Source organism: Zootermopsis nevadensis, unplaced genomic scaffold, assembly GCF_977971745.1.
Source record: "Zootermopsis nevadensis isolate Lab colony 2312 unplaced genomic scaffold, Znev_1.0 Znev_ptg000061l, whole genome shotgun sequence".
Lineage (NCBI taxonomy): Eukaryota > Metazoa > Arthropoda > Insecta > Blattodea > Termopsidae > Zootermopsis > Zootermopsis nevadensis.
Genome location: NW_028259192.1, coordinates 5,163,798 through 5,182,891, shown reverse-complemented (window position 1 = coordinate 5,182,891; position 19,094 = coordinate 5,163,798). Strand labels below are relative to the sequence as shown.

At 39.0% G+C, this 19,094-nt stretch overlaps 1 protein-coding gene across 1 annotated transcript in view; it reads right to left on the bottom strand.

The window, feature by feature from the left end:
* The window catches only part of LOC110840741 (uncharacterized), a 63,968-nt gene that overhangs the window by 30,833 nt on the left and 14,041 nt on the right, over positions 1 to 19,094 (bottom strand). Inside the window, exons 11-20 of the mRNA XM_087340131.1 lie at positions 15,520 to 15,679; positions 12,576 to 12,852; positions 10,282 to 10,530; positions 8,176 to 8,321; positions 6,600 to 6,709; positions 4,650 to 4,845; positions 3,398 to 3,688; positions 2,040 to 2,297; positions 1,370 to 1,456; positions 146 to 248 (exon numbers count right to left, since the gene is read on the bottom strand). Of these exons, the coding sequence (XP_087196257.1) occupies positions 146 to 248; positions 1,370 to 1,456; positions 2,040 to 2,297; positions 3,398 to 3,688; positions 4,650 to 4,845; positions 6,600 to 6,709; positions 8,176 to 8,321; positions 10,282 to 10,530; positions 12,576 to 12,852; positions 15,520 to 15,679 (1,877 nt within the window). The remainder of the gene's footprint in view (positions 1 to 145; positions 249 to 1,369; positions 1,457 to 2,039; positions 2,298 to 3,397; positions 3,689 to 4,649; positions 4,846 to 6,599; positions 6,710 to 8,175; positions 8,322 to 10,281; positions 10,531 to 12,575; positions 12,853 to 15,519; positions 15,680 to 19,094) is intronic.

Below are 19,094 nucleotides of genomic sequence, written 5' to 3'. Positions count from 1 at the left end.
TTTTGAATCTAGATCAAACAGCACTGTGTTGAAAGCACAAGCCAGAAGGAACTTGATATTTTGGACTTTTGAAAGTTGTTCTTCATGGTTATTGTTGACCTAGTGCGATCCAAGGCCATTATTGTAGCCAGGATGGTGGAAGAACGGGGATATCCAGGTCTGGTGGCAAAAGCAGGGGAGAGCTGGTTCCTGGGGTGAAGTCTTTAGAGACGCAATCACTGGCTGCATTGCCCAATGAAGCAAGCATCCTGGAAAAGAGGAGGGCTGGGTGATAAAGCTGAAGGGTTTAAATCATCTTGATTTGGAATGGGCATTGGGACAAAAATTATGGTAGGAATAACAATTAATGTGTCCGATGAATCAAGATGTTACATAAATATTAAAGCTTATTATTTAATAAGAACCTGTGTTCAGCTATAGATGAAACTAGAAAGGGTCTTCTGGAGAAGAGTTGCATTGTTATTACTTCCAGTGTCAATTATGAGAATGATACAGTGAATTCTGATGGTGAGAACTTTTTCTCAGACACTTACATTGTTTCCAGAAGACAATTGTGGACATGCAAATAACATTAAGAGACTTGTTATTCAGAAAGCCTGGGAACTGAAGTTTTTATTTCTGTATGCAGAGGAACTTTAATGCAGGAAAATAAAAAATTAAAGTATTGAACTTAAGTCAAATTTGATATGGTAGCACCTTTTTCCAATACCATTAGTTCTTGCAACTGCAGAACCTGTGTTTAATTTGAATGAATTTGCAAATGCCACTTCATTTTGTATTCAGTGTCTTTTTCTTTTCTTTCTCTTAATAAGAAAATTATCCATGTTAGGGATAATTTAAAGTTACGAGAATATTACACGCACATAAAAGTAAAACTCCCCAATTCAAGCCATGGACGTGCATGGGAGAGAGGTGTAGCTCCTACTTGTTTTTGAAGTTGGTAGTAGATGAAGACGAGCTGTCAGATTATGCCCCCAGTCACTCTTTACCCTGGGGGAAATGACCTCCTAGCAACCGCTGTATAGGAGTCTGGGTGGGCATCACAGCCACTCTAGATGCAGAGGCTGGAAGAAGTATCCTCTGCATCCGCTGAGGATTGAACCCCAGTTATTCAGCATGTAGTCAATTGAGTCAGTTACTATGCTCACTGTGCTACGTAAATATACAAAATGAAGTGGTCTGTTTTATGTGGTGAAATTATTTTGTTCTTAACAATGACAAGGCTAAGAGTTTCACAGCAAATTGTGTTGTATTTTTATCATCTTATATGAAAACATGAATAATGGCAGGACTCTTATTAATTTTGAAAGTAATTATCTACACCCAATAGTATTTCCATTTTGCTGACTTGAAGAGCTATAGATGTCACATCACCATGTTGATGGTAATCCATGTTAAGGTGGCAAGTAGAATAAAGCGTATTGTGTACACCAAAGTGTAATGTGCAATCTTCAACCTGAAAACAGAATGACAGCATTATTGTTCTAAGTTCTCATTTCTGTAATCCTTTTCATGAAGTTACTGCCAATTTTACACAAGTAACTCACAGTTTGTGTTACTTTCACTACAACAATGTACCTTTTAAGTGGGTTATTAGTGTCATTACTGAACTGCAGTTGCTTTACCCCTGGGAAAGGACCGTCACACCCATTGGATAGGGTAGGGCCCATTGAAAAACTTCTCTGCCACCGATGGGCATCAAATCCCAGTCGTCCAGCTTGTAGCTAGTCACTATACTGACTGAGCTATCCCCGGCTCACTCCATATTTCAGTACTTCACTTATATGAGATTGAATTACACAAAATATAAGACTGCAGTTTGTTCATTTCTTTGGTGTGTAATATTTTCTGAGTTCATATTTAGGAGAGTTTACTAAATGCTTGAATAATAGAACAATAAAATGGCACTTGAATTGAACGTTATTTTTTCTACTGTTACTTTCAATTCACGGCCATCTACGATAACTAATTTTCCAACTTACCACACTGGTATTTGTATTAGTACACTACAGTCAGCTTATTAAACATTTTGGCTGTACCTTCTGTAGCGTTTCTTTGCAAGTTCAAATGTGTCAGGGGTGTCTTGTGCCATATACGTGCGCAACCCAAGCATGGAATCTTTGAATACAGACTGCCAATCAATGTTAGCAATGTTGAAGTCAAAGAGCTTTTGATCCTCAGGACTCATCCTTTTCCACAAAGTCTGCACATTGTCGTTTGTGAACTTCCACTGTTGGGTGGAGAAGTATGATATCACATCAACAAACTTGTGGATCTTCTTGTAAATATTCCATAATCTGAAAGAAAACAAGAAGTTACTAAAACTATTATTATGAAAGACTCTTGGGTTAGAAGCCACGTCAATTAGCTGAATGGTGAATAAACCAAACCTTCTGCCAACGTTTTGAGAACAATCTCTGCTTTCATCCTCAGGGATGCTGCTAACAAATCTGGTCCTTTTTTTAGCGTGCTTGCCGATGAGAACGTTGGCAGAAGATATGGTTTATTCACCATTCAGCCACCTGACGCAGCTTGTAACCTGAGAGTCTTTGATCAACTCCAGTCGCCACGAAAGCTTCACTTTATACATGAAGTAAGTATTTTTTTATGTTTATTCCAGACAACAGATCAAATCCTAATGACGGGGATGGAGGTGGTCCTTGAAATGTTTATTGTTAACCAACTGATATGACTGTCAGCCTGAGAAGATTTTACTGATGGAACTGGTTTAACATAATGGCACAACTTATATGAGTGGCAGGATGACTTAGGGGAATTGAAGGAAACTGTATGTTGACAATGTCACTATCTTCCATGGTTCCTGAATCACTGATATTGTTGAACACAGGTTGCAAGTTTCTATAAGTGATCCATTATGGTGGGATGGAGAACGTATTTCTTTCTCTGCAGCTGTGGTCTGTTCAGAATACTAGATGATGAACAAAATCCAGGAACTGAGTAATACTAACTGTGAAACATCATTTACAATTGGCATTGGCCTTTGTTTCATATTGACCCTCACATCTGTAATGATCAAGGTGTACCCATTATCATTTTCAGAGTGCACAGTAATGTAATAATTGTGTAATTGCATAGATTACTGTATTTATAATTTTTATTGAAAATCAGCGATGTAAGAATTAAGATTTAGTATAATAATCAGTTCGAGATACATTGTAAAATGTTATAAGTAATAGTAAAATGTATTTTTTTCACTTTTTGGCTTGGTGGTTTCAAAATCGGCGTTATTCTGAATCAGCGCAAATTGAACCGGTGCAAATCGAGGGCTACCTGTACATTTTAATATTACACCTTTTTGATTTATGAAACTTAAATTCTAATTTTGTACACATGTAGGAAGTTGAAAATGCTGGTGTGGAAACCTACGCATACTTACATTGGCTTTTTCCCAACAAGTCTGGCTGCAGTATCCACAATGAGAGCTGGCAGGAAGTGCAGAAATATGGCATACAAATTGTGCATGATCTTATATTTATTAAGTTTCAAGCAGTAATACCACAGCACTCTCATAGGTGGATATTCTTTCCCGCATTCATTAAACTTCATATACTGAGCCCATGTGAGAGGATTCTGAATTGAAGATACATAGTTCAAGATGGGAATATCATCATCTGGACCTGGAAGGTTCCCTGTTTGTTTTTCAGGTAGATATTGCTGTGATTTCAACCTATGAAACAAACAAAATCACTTTATATTTATAATTTGATAAGGTTGGTTGTGCCCTTGTGAGTTGATTCCTCGCACATACGTTTGTTATTATTCTATAATGGCCCTCAATATTATGCACAGCAATCCCTTGTCAGCCAGGTGCTTGCCAGTCACAGATTTCAAATATTTTGCAGTCCACTTTTATGTCCATTTTTCAAGAACATAATCTCTGCAGTTGGCAACAGATTGCTGTACACTTTTAGAGCACTTTTTTGTGTTCTTTGTACAAAGTGCATGAAACACATTTCTCAAATATCCTTAATCTTTCTTCTTCCCTTGTGGTGAGATCACTATTTTCACACTGGGGTAATGTATCAAGTGAGAAAAATATGCTTACTATCACAAGATCTCCACTACATTCCTGTTGTAAGTATTGGTAATTACAAACTCCTGGGTAAACGTTAAAAGGGTCCATGAGATGATATTCTGCTGATCAATAAAATTGTCATAGTTGAATTGCGTGAAATGTTAGGTTCTCATGGTGACAATATATTGATTGTGGTGTTCTGGGTTGAGATGCCATGTAGTCATCCAAGTTGTTGCCAGCTTTTTAGAGGAATGTAACACCATCTCCCTTCCTCCAAAATGTTGGCAGCCACCTGCAAGACTAGATGGAGTCATCCCAGAAGATCACAGTTGACAGTGTTGAACTCATTACATCCATTTTTCTAATGTGACTGTAACCATGGAGGAAACATGATGAATTAAAATTTGTCTGTTTAAAGAAATGATCATCATGACTGAGTGGTTAGCATTTCTGTTTCATATTCAGGAAATTTTAGGTTCTAATCTTGGCTCAGAAATTAGCTGGTTTTCCTCAGTTCCTCCAGTAAAATGTAAAGGAAGTACTTTAAATTAGGCCATGAAGGAAGTGTAAGATAATACCAGTCAGACACCTGTACAGGCACATGATTGTTTACCTGTGTTGTGTTGCTACATCCCAAGCAGCAGCTATCGTCACATTAATAACCATATCGACAGGAACCACTTCTGCCAACATATCTTCATTACAGTGCATGGTCCTTATGAGTCCAGCCGCAGCTCCTACCACAACTCCAGTAGCTCCATAAATGTTGTTGATCCAACCAGGGAAAGGTTCACGTGCGGTACTTATCACTATAAAAAAGCAGTCTTATCAGTTTACTGGCCTCATGTGCAAATGATTGTGGTGTTGTAACTAGCATATTCAAGAATTATGTTTATTTCTGCGATATGAGATCAGGTACACTACATGACAGTGATTTTTGTACTGTAAACATTTTTGGATTATGCTCTAAAATAGGGAAATGATTTAGCAGAATATCATCTTTAAAACCATACAGAATGTGTGAACATTCTTCAATCTGGAAAGTTATTTACCTTTCCCATTCATTAATTTTAATTTTTAAAATTAATTTTTCGAAGGCAGTTGATGTGTTTTATGTGTGATTAAAATGTTTGCTCACCAGAAACAACAGCCTAGTGTCCGCCATAGGAACGTGGTAGACACATTTAGTAGACTTTATTTATATCTATTGTAATTTTTTTACTAATATAATTATATGTGGTTTTACTCCTTTAGTATTTTTTGTAAGTGTTTTAGTAACATTTGCTATGTTTGCCACTGGTAGCTGTTTGTGGAAAACACTTTTTCTCTCATGATCAAGAAACTGTAAACAATTATTATTATAACATTCTAGCTTCCAATTTCAGAACCAATGCAAACAACAGAACAAGCAAATAAAATTGACTGTTAGTTAATGAATATTTTGATATGTAACGTAATGCATTAAGTACTTCAAAGAAATAACCTAATTAGAACACATTATGTTCACACTTTTATGAAGTATCTCATTCAAAGAATATGAAGCTGGAAATTATGTGTGGTACTATACCGGAAACAACTGAAGGGCTATTCATAATTTAACTACTGCATAGGCTGTGTCAAATAACTGACAGAATGACTTCAAATGATGGAACTGACAAGAAACGAAAGAAATTATTCTGGCCTACTTTAAGATGTACTACTTCCTAGATGGACTGAGGAAACATTCCTGTCTGGTTAGCCAATCTCTGTCCTGAGATAGATTTAATGTGGGACCTGCCAAGAACAAAGATTTTCTTCATTTTGTTCAACAAACATTGACTAGTTCTAATAATTCTATAACATTTGAGAAAGCTTAAACAATGCCAGTAAATTCCACTGAAACTGTTCATCATCAAAAGAGTAGACACAGAGTTTTGGTTTTAACTCTTAATGAATAAGTCTGCAATATTGTCAAACAGTGCATTAAGTAGTGATTATCACTGTCAAAGGATAAATCTATGATAGTGTTTGGCAAAAATGTTATCTTTGTGAGCTGATACAGTTCCATATGCTGTCCCCTCCCCCCCAATCACTATCAGTTCAATGTGAAATATACTGTTCTGCGAAATAGTGTTGGAGACAATTTTTCCGTAAATGTTCTTGGTTCAAAATTCTGAACACAATGGGAATTCGTCAAGTTACTGATAAAATTAGGTTTACTGGCTCTCTTCAAGACAAGAAACAAATAAAAAAATATTGTGCTGGGCAAGAGAAAGGGACCATATAAGATTAACTGTCACTGATATACCTTGCACAAGAGACTGGTTTTTATAAATCATCAGCAAGAAAACGATGAAATTGCTTTCACTTCGCCGTACGAAACAAAGTTTTAGAAATTACTTATGAAGAACCTTCATTAATGGACACTTACATGTTTATACAGGACAGCGTTTTGCTCTTATGGAGTGATTCTAGACTCACAGCTTTCAGTCATGCAACGTTCTTCTTAGTAATTCTCCATTTCAGTTACCATTTCCATAATCCTTTCACAATGAGAAACAGGAAACAAATATGAGCTACCCACCTATAGAAGGTCGCACCACTGCTATTGGCAGGCCCTTTCCAAACTCTCGTACTGTGTCTTCAGCAATTGATTTAGTGAGTGCATATGTGTTTGGCCAATCCCTCAGTATCCTGTAATTAGTAACATCTGCACACTTTAGTTGAAATATTAATTAACTCTTCAAGCATCGCCTACCCCTATAAGTCACTGCTATTACAGTGACCTATTTCTCACCCTTGAGTAGTTTATGATGTAGGATCCTTGGTTTTGTGGACAGCCTATAACACCGCACTATGTGGAATGTGATCAAGAAAGGAAAACATACTTAATAAATACAAAGTCTCAAATGAATTCTCTATTCCTGTACTTCTAAAATGCATATCCAAAATATTTCCTTATTCTATATGAAATCAACTTGTGATACTTGTTTGTAATGAGTTGTGTTAGCTCAAGCTTTCCTTACTCATATTGCTATCCCCCCCCTCTCCAGTCACGGTTTAATCTCGTAGTTTCTGACATTTTCCTGTATCTCATCCTCACTCTTTCCCTCATGATTTTCTTTTAAATCCCTTTCCTGTGTTAATTCTTGCCAGGCAGAAACTTGTTATATTTGTTTAGAAACTGAGTTCTGTGCTTTCTCCTGACACCTCCTGGTCTTATTTTCGTTCATTTCATCATTCAGAACTCCAGCCATCTGGGGGTGCAATATAAGATACTGGGTAACGAAAAAAGTCCTCCTGTGTGTTTGTGTGTATCTTCTTCACATCCATGGATTCTTAGTTTTGTCAGATGACAACAGGTTGCGGAGTAAGAAATAATATTACATTGTATTGCAGTGCAGCAAACAAAAGAAGGAAGGCCATACTTCAAACTTTACTTTCTTTATTTAAAAACTGGCTCAGTATATGAAGAGACTGTTTATGACATAAAACACCTATGTTGTTTGTGTAACATTTCTATATTACATCCTTTTTATTATCCGGTAGTTGTAGCTTTTTACACTGGTTTTCATGTAAACACAAGGGTTTTATGCTTCTGTAGCACATGTCGTCGTAAGTTCCTGCGGTAGGTATACAGTCCATTGTACGTTGTGATTGTGAAGAGGTTATTTAAGTGTTTGTAGAAATGTGCCTGAGGAAACTTGCAATAATAATTATATTTATATAAACAAAATTTTGTGTAGTACAGTTAAACATTTTGCATCGTAACACATCATTGTGTATATTCAATATATGAAGTACAAAATATAATATTTTATATTTTCAGAAAACTTTAACCTGGGAAACAGTTTAGTAAGGTTAAAACTTTGCATACCGTGTAGTGTATTAGAATATAAATTAAGCAACCAAATAAACTATTAACACTATAATGTTATAGTGTTAATAGTTTGTTTGTTTGCTTATTTTATAGTTTAGTAAGGGTTCAAGTATATTTTTGTTATTTTCCCAAAACGGAGGAGTTTTCTTTTTCTGAAATAATTTCTTATTTGTTCTTTGATCAGATGTGTGGTTCATAATGTGAACATTTATATATTTTTTCAGTGATTGGGATCTGGCACACCAATTGTCAGCAGAGGGTTCAAGACTTCCATACTCACATTGGAGTCATAATGGACAGCACATCTTCATCCAGAAGGTCCACTAGCTGTATTGCTTCTTCACACTGCAATGGCACTGGATAGAACTGCTCCTCAATGTGTTTAATGGGGCATTGTGCAAAGGCAGATGATACATGGATGAACGACTGGAAAGAAAAACACCATTTGCAAAGGCAAGGAAAATTCCAAATGTATAAAAGAAAATGAAAGAGAAGAAAATAAGAAAGATGCAAAATGCAGAGTCTTTGAGCAATTGATTCTGTTCTTGTCTGAATAACTGGCAACATTACAGACTCAATTATGGTTGCAAGGAATAAGAGGTGCCTCCAGTAGCCCGTTCTGTTAAATTCTCTGCCTCAAAGTCTCATGGTACAACCTGTTTTTGATACTTCACTAGCAGCGAACCAAGGGTCTGGGGACCAGGTCATGATGGCTTAAACATTCCATCAATGTGGGCATTATACAACCCCAAGGCCTAACCAGAAGCTAACTAAACGTAGAATAATGTTGACAAACAGCCACTTAGCAGGACCATGTCCTCATTTCAGCTTTCATAAAGATATTTATTACTGTGGCATACAAGCCAAAGAATTGAAGGTTAGGAAGACGACTAAAGAAATGGCGTGAAGCCATAACAGGCTAAATGATCTAATATGTGAGAGGATGATAATGATGCCAGTAACAGAATCATTCACTGTTCTTCACAATTTTTATTTCATTTCATTGCTACTGTCTTGCTATGTGTGTGAAATAAAATCTGTTTTGTAAATATCATTGCTGAATTTGCAACATATTATTTTGGTTTTATATCTATAACAGTCTCTTTGTGAATTGAATCAGAATCTTATTTAATTTTAAACCCATCACTTATTTTATGAAATATCTTCTTCTTCAATGGCTCTCCGGTCCGTATTTGGTCCATGGCCTCCTCAATTCTCCTCTTCCATTCGGTCCTATTGTTAGGTTTATGAAATATACTGCACTAAAATTCTTAAATTACTTTCTCTTGCATTGATCCACAGCACTTTGAAGCATATACCGTTGGATGAGACCACTGAAGAGGGGTGGAACATTCATACTAACCATGTTGGCCTAGCTGGTTGACACTTTGCGTAAGTGCAACTCCATACACTGGAACAGAGCAGGACTAATCAGTGGCTAACAGCACTTGATTGGCTGTAGCTGGCTAATGATGATTTTTATCTGACTGTTTCTGCTGTTAATGTCATCAATATTTGGTTGTACGTGTCACAGCAACTGTTTAAATTAATGTTAAATCAAGAACTAGGATGCATTTTAATGATGAACATGGAGGGAAAAAATGCAAATTTCAGAAGCCGAAATTAGACTTGGTATTGAGAGATTACTGAAGCAAAATCAGTGCCAGATATCTCAGTAATTACTAATTTTTTAAAGAAAATTCTTGAGTTTCATGTGTGCTTGTTTGCAACAGTAGGTATAACGTAGCCGTTTGAATAAAGTACATTGCCCTTTCAATAAATTGTCCTAATTTAAAAGCCTGTAGCTTGCTAATTGATAAATGTTGAATGTGGCCCCAGGTCTGGAAACGTTTGAGAACTCCTGGCATGAATACAGGGATTGGAAACTGAACACATTTCAGAACAGCTGAAGGAATTTTTGATACATAGATAAAACAGCTGCACTGCCCAGGCTGGCATGTTATGTAAAATTAGAAATAGCATTGTAATGAAAGTTAAATTTTACAGAAATATGGTTTTCTAAATTGAAACTGAAACTAGTAAGGATATCCAGGCTGTAGCCACTGCCAGCTTCAGACATCACAACCTGGTGAGCTGCTTCTCTCTTTACTTGTTTTCTTGTAGCTTGTGGTAAGCTTTTAGTTCAGGGACTTAAGAGCAAATAACATCAATTCCCAAAGAACTGGACTACACATTTTACTCACTGCAGTTTCAATAAACCATGTTTGTCTTTTTCTCAAGTGACACTAAAAGTGATTCAACAATGTTACAGTGTCTTTAAATGATCGTCCAGTCAGCGGTTTCTCCCAGATGCAGTTATAAGTAGCAAGAACACTAGTTCCAGACTGGAGGACCATGTTCGATTCCAGGCATTCTGAGATTGTACCTTGAGATGTGGCATGTGCCTTGCGAGCTCTAGCAGGTGCTTCGTGCTTCTGACATTGATGTGGACAGCTGTCTTCAGCTTTTCATCAAACCGGACAGTTGCTGCGATATGGAACACGACTCTCACTTCTTGACATAGCAGCTCGCGATCTGCTTCTCCGAGGCCCAAGCCGGGCAACCCACAGTCACCGGCCACAGCCCTCACTTTGGTCATATAGTTGGGACAGGCCTTCTTCATGGATTCAAACACCTGGACACAATGAAACAAGTCAGCCCTGACCTTATGGATGTTAATACAAGTTTGTACTGGGTGAGATACCAGGTTCTCGTGATGACGTGTGTGAAGACGGCTGTGTTCTGGGATGTTGCACTGTGTAGTCTGGTAGGAAGTGTTCAGGGATGCTTATTGTATAATCGGGGTGATGAGAGTGTTCCCATCGCCCTAATGATTGAGGCGGTAAGTACCTCTGAAACGTTTATCGATTTTTATCAGGCAACCTGACGCAACATTGCAGAAGGCAGTCATCAATTTTGTACTAATTCTGAGCATCATCAGTCTCTGTGTGTTGTCTGGTTGTGATCAATTCTCTCCATTCCTCTTGGAAAGGAGCCAGTTTGAATACTGAGAAGGATAATATTAAACTGATCTTAGAGAACTGATAGCTGTGAATTGGATTCAACTGGCTCGGGATACAGGATTTCGTCTTCCTGTCAGTGGTTCATTTACTCGTTTCATAAGTCGAAAACACACGTGCAGAGCAACAAAGCAATAAGTTACCACGGAATAATGCCAGTTAGCACACTGACCCCATGCCCTACGCTATTGGCCCCAGGGCCAGGGACACATGATTCCTGTTTTCGAAGACTGGTATAATTGTTCATAACAGAGTGAACACGCCAGCCAAAGTTGATTACTTAATATGCTAATTTCAATTCAATTGTTTATTATTAATGTGCTGTGTCAACAGCAAGAAGGCCAATTACAGATACAGCACAGAGACGAACACACGAACAAAGTAATGATTATAAGAATGTAACAACAAAGGGAATATAAAATACATGAGTGCAGAGGACTCCCATACACAAAGAAAAATTGCTACTAAATACATTGGTATATTTGTAGTAATAATTTAGATAAATTAAGTACATTAGATTATTGTAGGATGTAATTAAGTGTGACAATTTTCGTCTCGAATATGTCCAAGTCCCTGCAGACGACATCAGCAGCTGATGTGCATCTAGCAGAGGGACTGTTTTTGATCAAAGGGCTAAAACTGAACATAGAAAAATCTCTCAGATTCCAAGCAGGGATGCAGAGACTGACATCTTCCATAAGGGAAGGGCAGTATTTTAAACTACGGTGAACTTGGACAAGGAACAATGCATCAATGCAATATATCCTCTTGCGTTAAGATTTTGAATTTTAAATACTGCCCATTAACATGGGGGAGGAAAGGATTATAGCACAGGACTGCAAACGTCTGCTGAATACGTTCCAGTTTGTTGTCATCAGTAGTCATGGAAAAGTATAACGTTAAGTTTCGTGTTACGAAAATATGACGTTTAGTTCATTCCGAAATAATTATTTTACAAGTGCATAAAAATAGGCATAATATTCAGAATATACTGGCGTCGAATTGCTTACTTATCCATCAGATTAGAACAGGACTCTGTGGTGTGCACAGCCATATCATTGGTACCGCTAGGGAGAGTTAAAATATTATCGTAACTTACAAGGAGGTATTTTGGGGGATCTTTTGTTCTCCCGGCTGCTATAAGAACAAAAACATTTAAAGAGAACATTATAATGGAACTTGTTTTGTTAAATGTGATCTCTCACATTGAGGGTATTTGAGAACAGGGTGTTGCGGAGAATATTTGGATTCAAGAGAGTTAAAGTTATAGGTTGTTGGAAAAAATTGCATCATGAGAATTGCATACAGAATTTAAGTCGAAAGCCTGTAGAGAAGAGACGACTTAAATTGGGTGAAATGAGTTCCAGAGTAGCAGGGCGTGTAAAAATGGTTTGTGGGGGGTGGGATTGTGTGTAACGAAAATGGAAGAACTTTGGAGGATCTGATTGTGACAGCTAAAGTGTTCTTTTGCATTTAATTTTTCCTTGGATTATTTAGCGACACTTCTTTAACTGGAAGGGTATTGTAGCGGTTACGTTACAAACTCACCGTGCTGCAAACAGCAAAATGTTACGAATTTGTTAAAATAATTAGTCACTTTTTGTATTCAAGTTTGTCTGCAGGCGTCTCATAAATACTTTCGCTGGCTTCCTGTACTAACCGGTGCTTCGAAGAGACCAGAGAATCGCTCTTCTTGAGTCTTGCCCTTCTTGGGCCTCAAGAGGATGAATATGGTCCTGACGCCAGGACAGGAGCGTAGAAGCTTCTCTAGCAGCGCAGTGCCCAGGAATCCCGTGCCCCCCGTCACGAAGACGCCAGCGCCGTGGAACAGCTGCTGCACTGCAGTCTCGCCGTCGCATTCCATTACGGTCTGAGAACATGCACGTCTTAATTGTAAGTGCAAACGGTAAACAAATTTGCTCGCGGGGGAAGGATGACTTCAATCTCACGGCCTGAGCTGTCCGGTGGGTTCTGGGGGCCTTTCCTGGAGGTGAAGCCGGTCGGGGCGTGATGCTGACATCTCACTCCATCAAGTGCCGATGTCAGGAATGAGTAAAAGTCGAAACTCGTATGCAGAGTGAAGAAGGAAAAGTGTCTATACGTGTTAATGGTATCACGTTCAAGTAAATATGCATTTACTGTATTCACGCTGGAATTGTTCAGGTAGACGATTTCCTCCCTTAACGTTGTAGCCACGTACCCATTCGTATAGCTTACGAAGTGCGATCGGAAAGATTCAAGACTGTGTCAATAGGGGGCGAACCGGATGTAGTACGAGCTTCTGCCGCTAGGGGGTGCGGCCTACATTCATAGTGAATCAGTGTGCCAGCCGGCATCATCGAATTAGCATTTGTTTCTTAGTTACGGGCGTTTTGGTAGTGCATTACACCGACCCTTCTGCGATTTCGGAATGGCGTGTGCATCGAATTTTGCCAAAGACTCGCCAAAACGGCTACGGAAACCTATGAAATGCTAAAGCAAGCATTTGGAAAGTCCGCAATGGGTCGTGCACAAACTTTTGTGTGGCATTCACGTTTTAAAAATGGCCGAACCTCTGTCGATGATGACGAGCGTTCTGGACGACCATCTTCGAGCACAACGCCCGAAAATGTTACGAAGATCGACGTCGTACAATCAACGACTTGTGCGACATTGTTGGGATAGGCTATGGGACCTGTCAGCTTATTCTAAAGGACGGAAGCGGCCGTCAAAGTGGCGCAACCACAACTGGCTGCTGCATCATGACAACGCGCCAGTGCACACCGCCCTCAAAGTTCGGCAGTTTTTGGCCTCAAACACCATGGCCGTTATCCCGCACCCTCCTTATTCGCCGGATTTAGCTCCGTGTGACTTCATCCTCTTCCCAAAAATGAAAATTCAGCTAAAGGGAAGGAGATTTGAGACGATGGAAGAGATTCAGGCAGAATCGCAGATGGTGCTTGACAGGCTGACAAAGAAAGATTTCCAGGGATGCTTCCAGGCTTGGCAGCGACGCTGGGATCGTTGTGTTCACACCCAGGGGAACTACTTCGAGGGTGATGGATGAATTTAATACCTGAGATAAGTGTACGGGTTTTTATAGGCGCAGTCTGAAAACTTTCCGATCGCACCTAGTATTATCTTTCAGAGAGACTGAGACTTCTAAATTGTCTGATCAGTATTTTAAAATACTACACCTTTTTATCTGTTGTTTGTGTTCCAACTTGTTCACAGTGAAGTTCCTGACTGCGGTAATTTCTCTTCACGCTTCATTAATAGCTTGTGTTTGTATTGTCAGTTTTATATTAATTTATAATTTTAATTAGCTGTTAATCAATATTCTTTTGTTGTTGTTTTTCAATGTAATGTCTTGATACGATCAAGCAGGTAGGAAGTAATAACACGTGCCAGTTTGTTCAGAGCAATTTCCATTGAATGGCAGGAAGATAACTTCAAGGAGTCTTATAATGTTGCTTAAGTATAGCAAGGGAATCGCAAGTGACGTATCACAGTGACCGCGCGGTCTTGACTGCTCGAACACAGGGATTGTGGGTTTGAATCCCACTCGAGACATGAATATGTTTTCGTATTTTTCTGTGTTGCACTATCTCATGTATGTAGAGATCTTGTGACAGATTGCCATCGTCATTTCGTGAAGTCCGACCAGGCGTCTGACAGACCAAGGGTATATTTTGTTTGTAGGGCAAAACTATGAATAGACCAGGTAAGATTTCGGATTCTCGCAGTGGTGAGTATGAAGAAGGCTGTCTTCTGGGTTGTAGCATTATGTAGTCTGGTTTATCTATGTTTACCAAAGTCTCAGGGGTATTTGCTGCCTCCATTATCAGGGTGACAGGTAAGCCATGTAAGAGGACTGGGTTTGAGATGTAGGAACTAGTCACTCGAGGCAGAACCGAAGCCGGATGAGTGGTGAAGAGGGCGAGCGTCAGGCATGAGCAAGGTAACCAAAAAGAGACAGAGACGTACCACAGCCTGACCAGAGATTCAAGCTAGAGGTCAGACTGATTGCTGATTTGATATTTTGTGACTCATCGCCCTGGTTTGGAGACATGATGAAATAGGCGACAGATCAGGGAGTTGCTGCTTGTAGCCTGCCGCTGCTGGATAACTGGAAAGGAGGAATTGGTCTTTCTCAAGGCCAAACTGTTTTAGCTGTCCCCAGCTGTCTTGCATTATCTGAGAGCAAGGGATCAAACAGGAGAGTGGGGCATACCATAGCCTGGTCAGGAGGGGAGAAGTAAGCAAAAGAGAGAGGGTAAATAAAAAATGGTCCTTATCAGGGCCCCTGAGGGACCAGTGGGAAGTTCACTGGATAAAAGGAAATGAGGGTAGATGAAAGAAGTGTAAGAGTATAAGGAAAGGGAATATACAGGGGAGAAAGTTGAGTGGGATATGGATAAAATAACGTACAAGTTGGGACAGAGAAAATGAGAAACTGGCCAGAGCTGGGTTAGTGTCCTGAAAAGGACATTGTGCTGGCTTAGCGTCCGGGTTGAGATAGGCATTGTTGTATCTAAGACTTCCTGTGACCTTTGATGACCGACTTGTTCGCCCTTAGAGGCAGTGGATTTAACCTCTGGACATTGGGCAGATTTACTCCTTGCCTTTGCAGGCAGAGGTGCAGAACTGGCTCCAGACAGTGGCCCAGGTATCTAGCTGCAAGCTCCAGCAAACTGCCCAAGTTAGATAAGTCCAACTCATTGGCTTTATGCTTCCGTGCATTGGTTTGAGGGGCCTTCTTGGAGACTAAAGGCCCTTCCCATCCTGCAGCAGAACCAGATGTCTACCCACTGGACTGGCCAGTGGAATGTTTGCCCAACCCGTAGCCTTGGCAGCAGCCTCAACTTCTCTCCTCTTCTTCTGTCTGAGGATGTCCTGCCTTGAGTGACTGGTCCCTATATCTGAGACCAATTCCTCATGCATGGCCTGATTATGGAGACAGTGAGTACCTCTGAAATATTGGTAACTTCTACCAGACTACCAAGACTACATGGTGCTACATCCCAGAAGACAGCCATCTTTATGGACAAACTAACCTAAATTAGAAACATTTCTTCTGAATTATATGCATGGTAATTGCCATACTGCTATGATAGACTCCTGTGGAATTAGATAGTGACATTTCTTGTACTGTAGTTGTAATGGTTATACCACCATGATTTATGTGTCAAGGTATTTTCTGATGAAGTAGTCCGAAGGTGAGTGTAGCATTATGGTAATACAGGCTTTATATTCAGCTTCATTCCTCTTGTATTTTTGTCATTCCATTAACTTGGCTGCATATCAATGAACCACATTGAGAGAGTATGGGCAGATTTTATTGTATTTGTTTTATAGAAAATATAAGGGATACAACGGATCATAATCTGAATATGTTTTGAAAATAATATTTTCTTGTTGGCATTTGTACACATTTCGGTGGCACATTAAAATTGTTCCAGTAAAGAAAATGATAAGTTTTATTCATTGCCAGTGAACTGGAGAGAGAGAACAGTTGGTGGAATCACTGAATGAAGATATGTTAAATTACATCACACCAGTGTAAGTATTTTTGCGTGATACTACATGTCTTGTTCATTAGAGAAAGATAAATAATTAATTATGTCTAGTTCAGGAATACCAAACATTGGACCTTCTGCATTTTGGTGACCCAGAACAGATGAGGGTCTTGACAGCGAACTTAAATGTAATAACTCAGAACGCAATTAAACAGTCCTTAAAAACTGAGAAATATTTAAACGATTAACCATTGTGACTTCAATCTTCACAAATCAGTGGACTACCTTGTAGAAGTCATGGTGAGTCTGATCCATCTATTAACAGAAGTAAATACAGGTTTATATATTTTTTGCATAAAATATGTAACGTAAGCACTGATTCCACATGTGTTCCCTTCAAGCTGGATTTATTCTACTAACTAGATGGCTAACAGAACCCAAAGATTTATCACCAAAGTAACCAAAGCCTTCCACTGGACCCTGTCCTGGGTCAACAAAATCAAGTCTTCTTCAATTCTTTATCTCCCATAAATCCCACCAGAGAATATCATACCATCTACGTCTAGGTCTCCCCAGCGGTCTACACTACTATAATTACAATTAACAATTTGCCTTGAGGTATTCAGTCAAAGGGCCATTGTTGCTAGTGATAGTGGCTTCCATCGGGCAATATGTCCTTTGTGAAAATAACTTCTATTGGATAGAGTTAGGGTAGCTCAGTATTATGACTTACTATGGACCAGGGTTCAATCCCCAATGAGGACAGAAAATTTTCCTTTGGTCTCTGCATCCAGCCCGGCTCTGGGGCCCACACAGCCTCCTATCCAATGGGTACCCGGGTTCTTTCCCGGCAGTAAACGCGGCCGGTGCGTGACGCTGACGACTCACTGAAAGCTATCGAGTAGTTGTTGAGTTACTGCAGCATGAATTACAAAAGCAGGTTTAATCTGTGTGCATCATAAGAATGACTGCCGTGTGGTATGGTACAAGGTTATCAACGTTTCTGATGTGCTTGCTGCCTCTATCATTAGGGAGATGAGTGTTTTATCGTGGTATAATCTTTGGCGTGTCAGTGGCATTGAGCGACAACTATCGATTATTAAATTCCGATACTCCGAAAGTAATATTTGGCGGTACCTATTTCACTCAAAATTTGAAGTTAACTAGGTGTAGTGTGTTATAACGTTAAAATAACGGAGCGAAGTAAAATGTATAGGGTTATGTGTACAAAGAAACACGTAGTAAGAATACCAATAGACTATTTAACGGTGGCATTCGTGAGATCGAAGTGGCTATGTAATTCTGCTGAGTGCATGGTTAGGTTAGTAAGCAAGTATTGTGTTATATAGGTAACAAATGATATCAGAGTTGACATGTGAAATAAGTAATTTGGTGTGGAGAAAAGGAAACAGGAGAAGGAACAGCTCGAATTTCCCTTTCTGAGAATGAGATAAATATTTCCTTTCCATAAATTTAATGGCTATATCGTACAGTTCAAACAAATATGGTTACAGTGATATTTTTGTATACTAAACCTGATCGATGGTAACCTGTTAGGTTGTCGTGTTAAGTAAATCTGCACTGCTACATGTCATGCAGGTACTTGAAGAGGAATATAGCTTCTAATTATTCTTCACCTTGGCACTAGATGGAGATGAGTGATTAGCATCACACCTTAGCCTTGCTTTATCTCCAGGGGAAGGACCCCTGGTACACACAGGATAGGAGGTGATCTGGATGCAGAGGCTAGAAGGGAAATTCCATGCTCTTGCTGGGGATTGAATTCCATTCTCCCAGTCAGTAGTTTGACACTATTCTGACTGAGAAATCCTTTCTCATTGAGGTTGCCATGTACTCAGTTGAATTATAAGTATAGTTCACTATGTCTTTCTTTGTGTACATGTTTATTTAGTCATCCAGTGATATAAGTGAACTTTCTCACCCAGCACAGGAACTGTGATATCTTCTGGCTTCAGAGAGTGGCAGAATTTATTACAAATGGCTAAGAATTGCAAGGTAAGTGAGAACCATGTCACTTACATGATTAAATTGAAAGAACTTTTAAAATGAAACAAATTTATAGAGCAAACCAAAATCATGTGGACAAACAGACATGACCAGCCCTTTTTATAAGAAAACCTGTGCTTCCAGCATCAGGATTATACCGTCCCAGGACTGCTACCCTATCAGTAATTGGTAAATAAGGGAACAATCTATATTAAGAAATAAAATTTTGAGGTTTTGTAAATGTTTCAAATATTAAAGCTCAAATGTACATGAAATTTTGTACAGCAGAGCAGTTGCTGTTGCAGTTACGAGCACGTACATGAAACTCGATGTTCCTGGATGGTATATAGTTTGTTAAGAAACATTGTGATACTGCTGCAAGTGACACATTTTCCTCACAGCTGCTGGTATTGAAATGCAGTTACACAAATTTTTGATATATATTTCTCAGTGGTCAATATTTTAATGGTGTATGTGGTTCTCGAATGTTTTGCGGTTAATCCGCAGACCCAATGTACAGCGTGTTACATATTATTTGTAACTCATAATTTGGTTATTAATAGATCATAAGCTACATACAGTTCAATAAAAACCTTACATGCCACCAGAAGATGGTCTCCGTTAGATCGAAACATGTAGTGTTATAAGACATTAAAAGGAAAGCTGAATGTTTC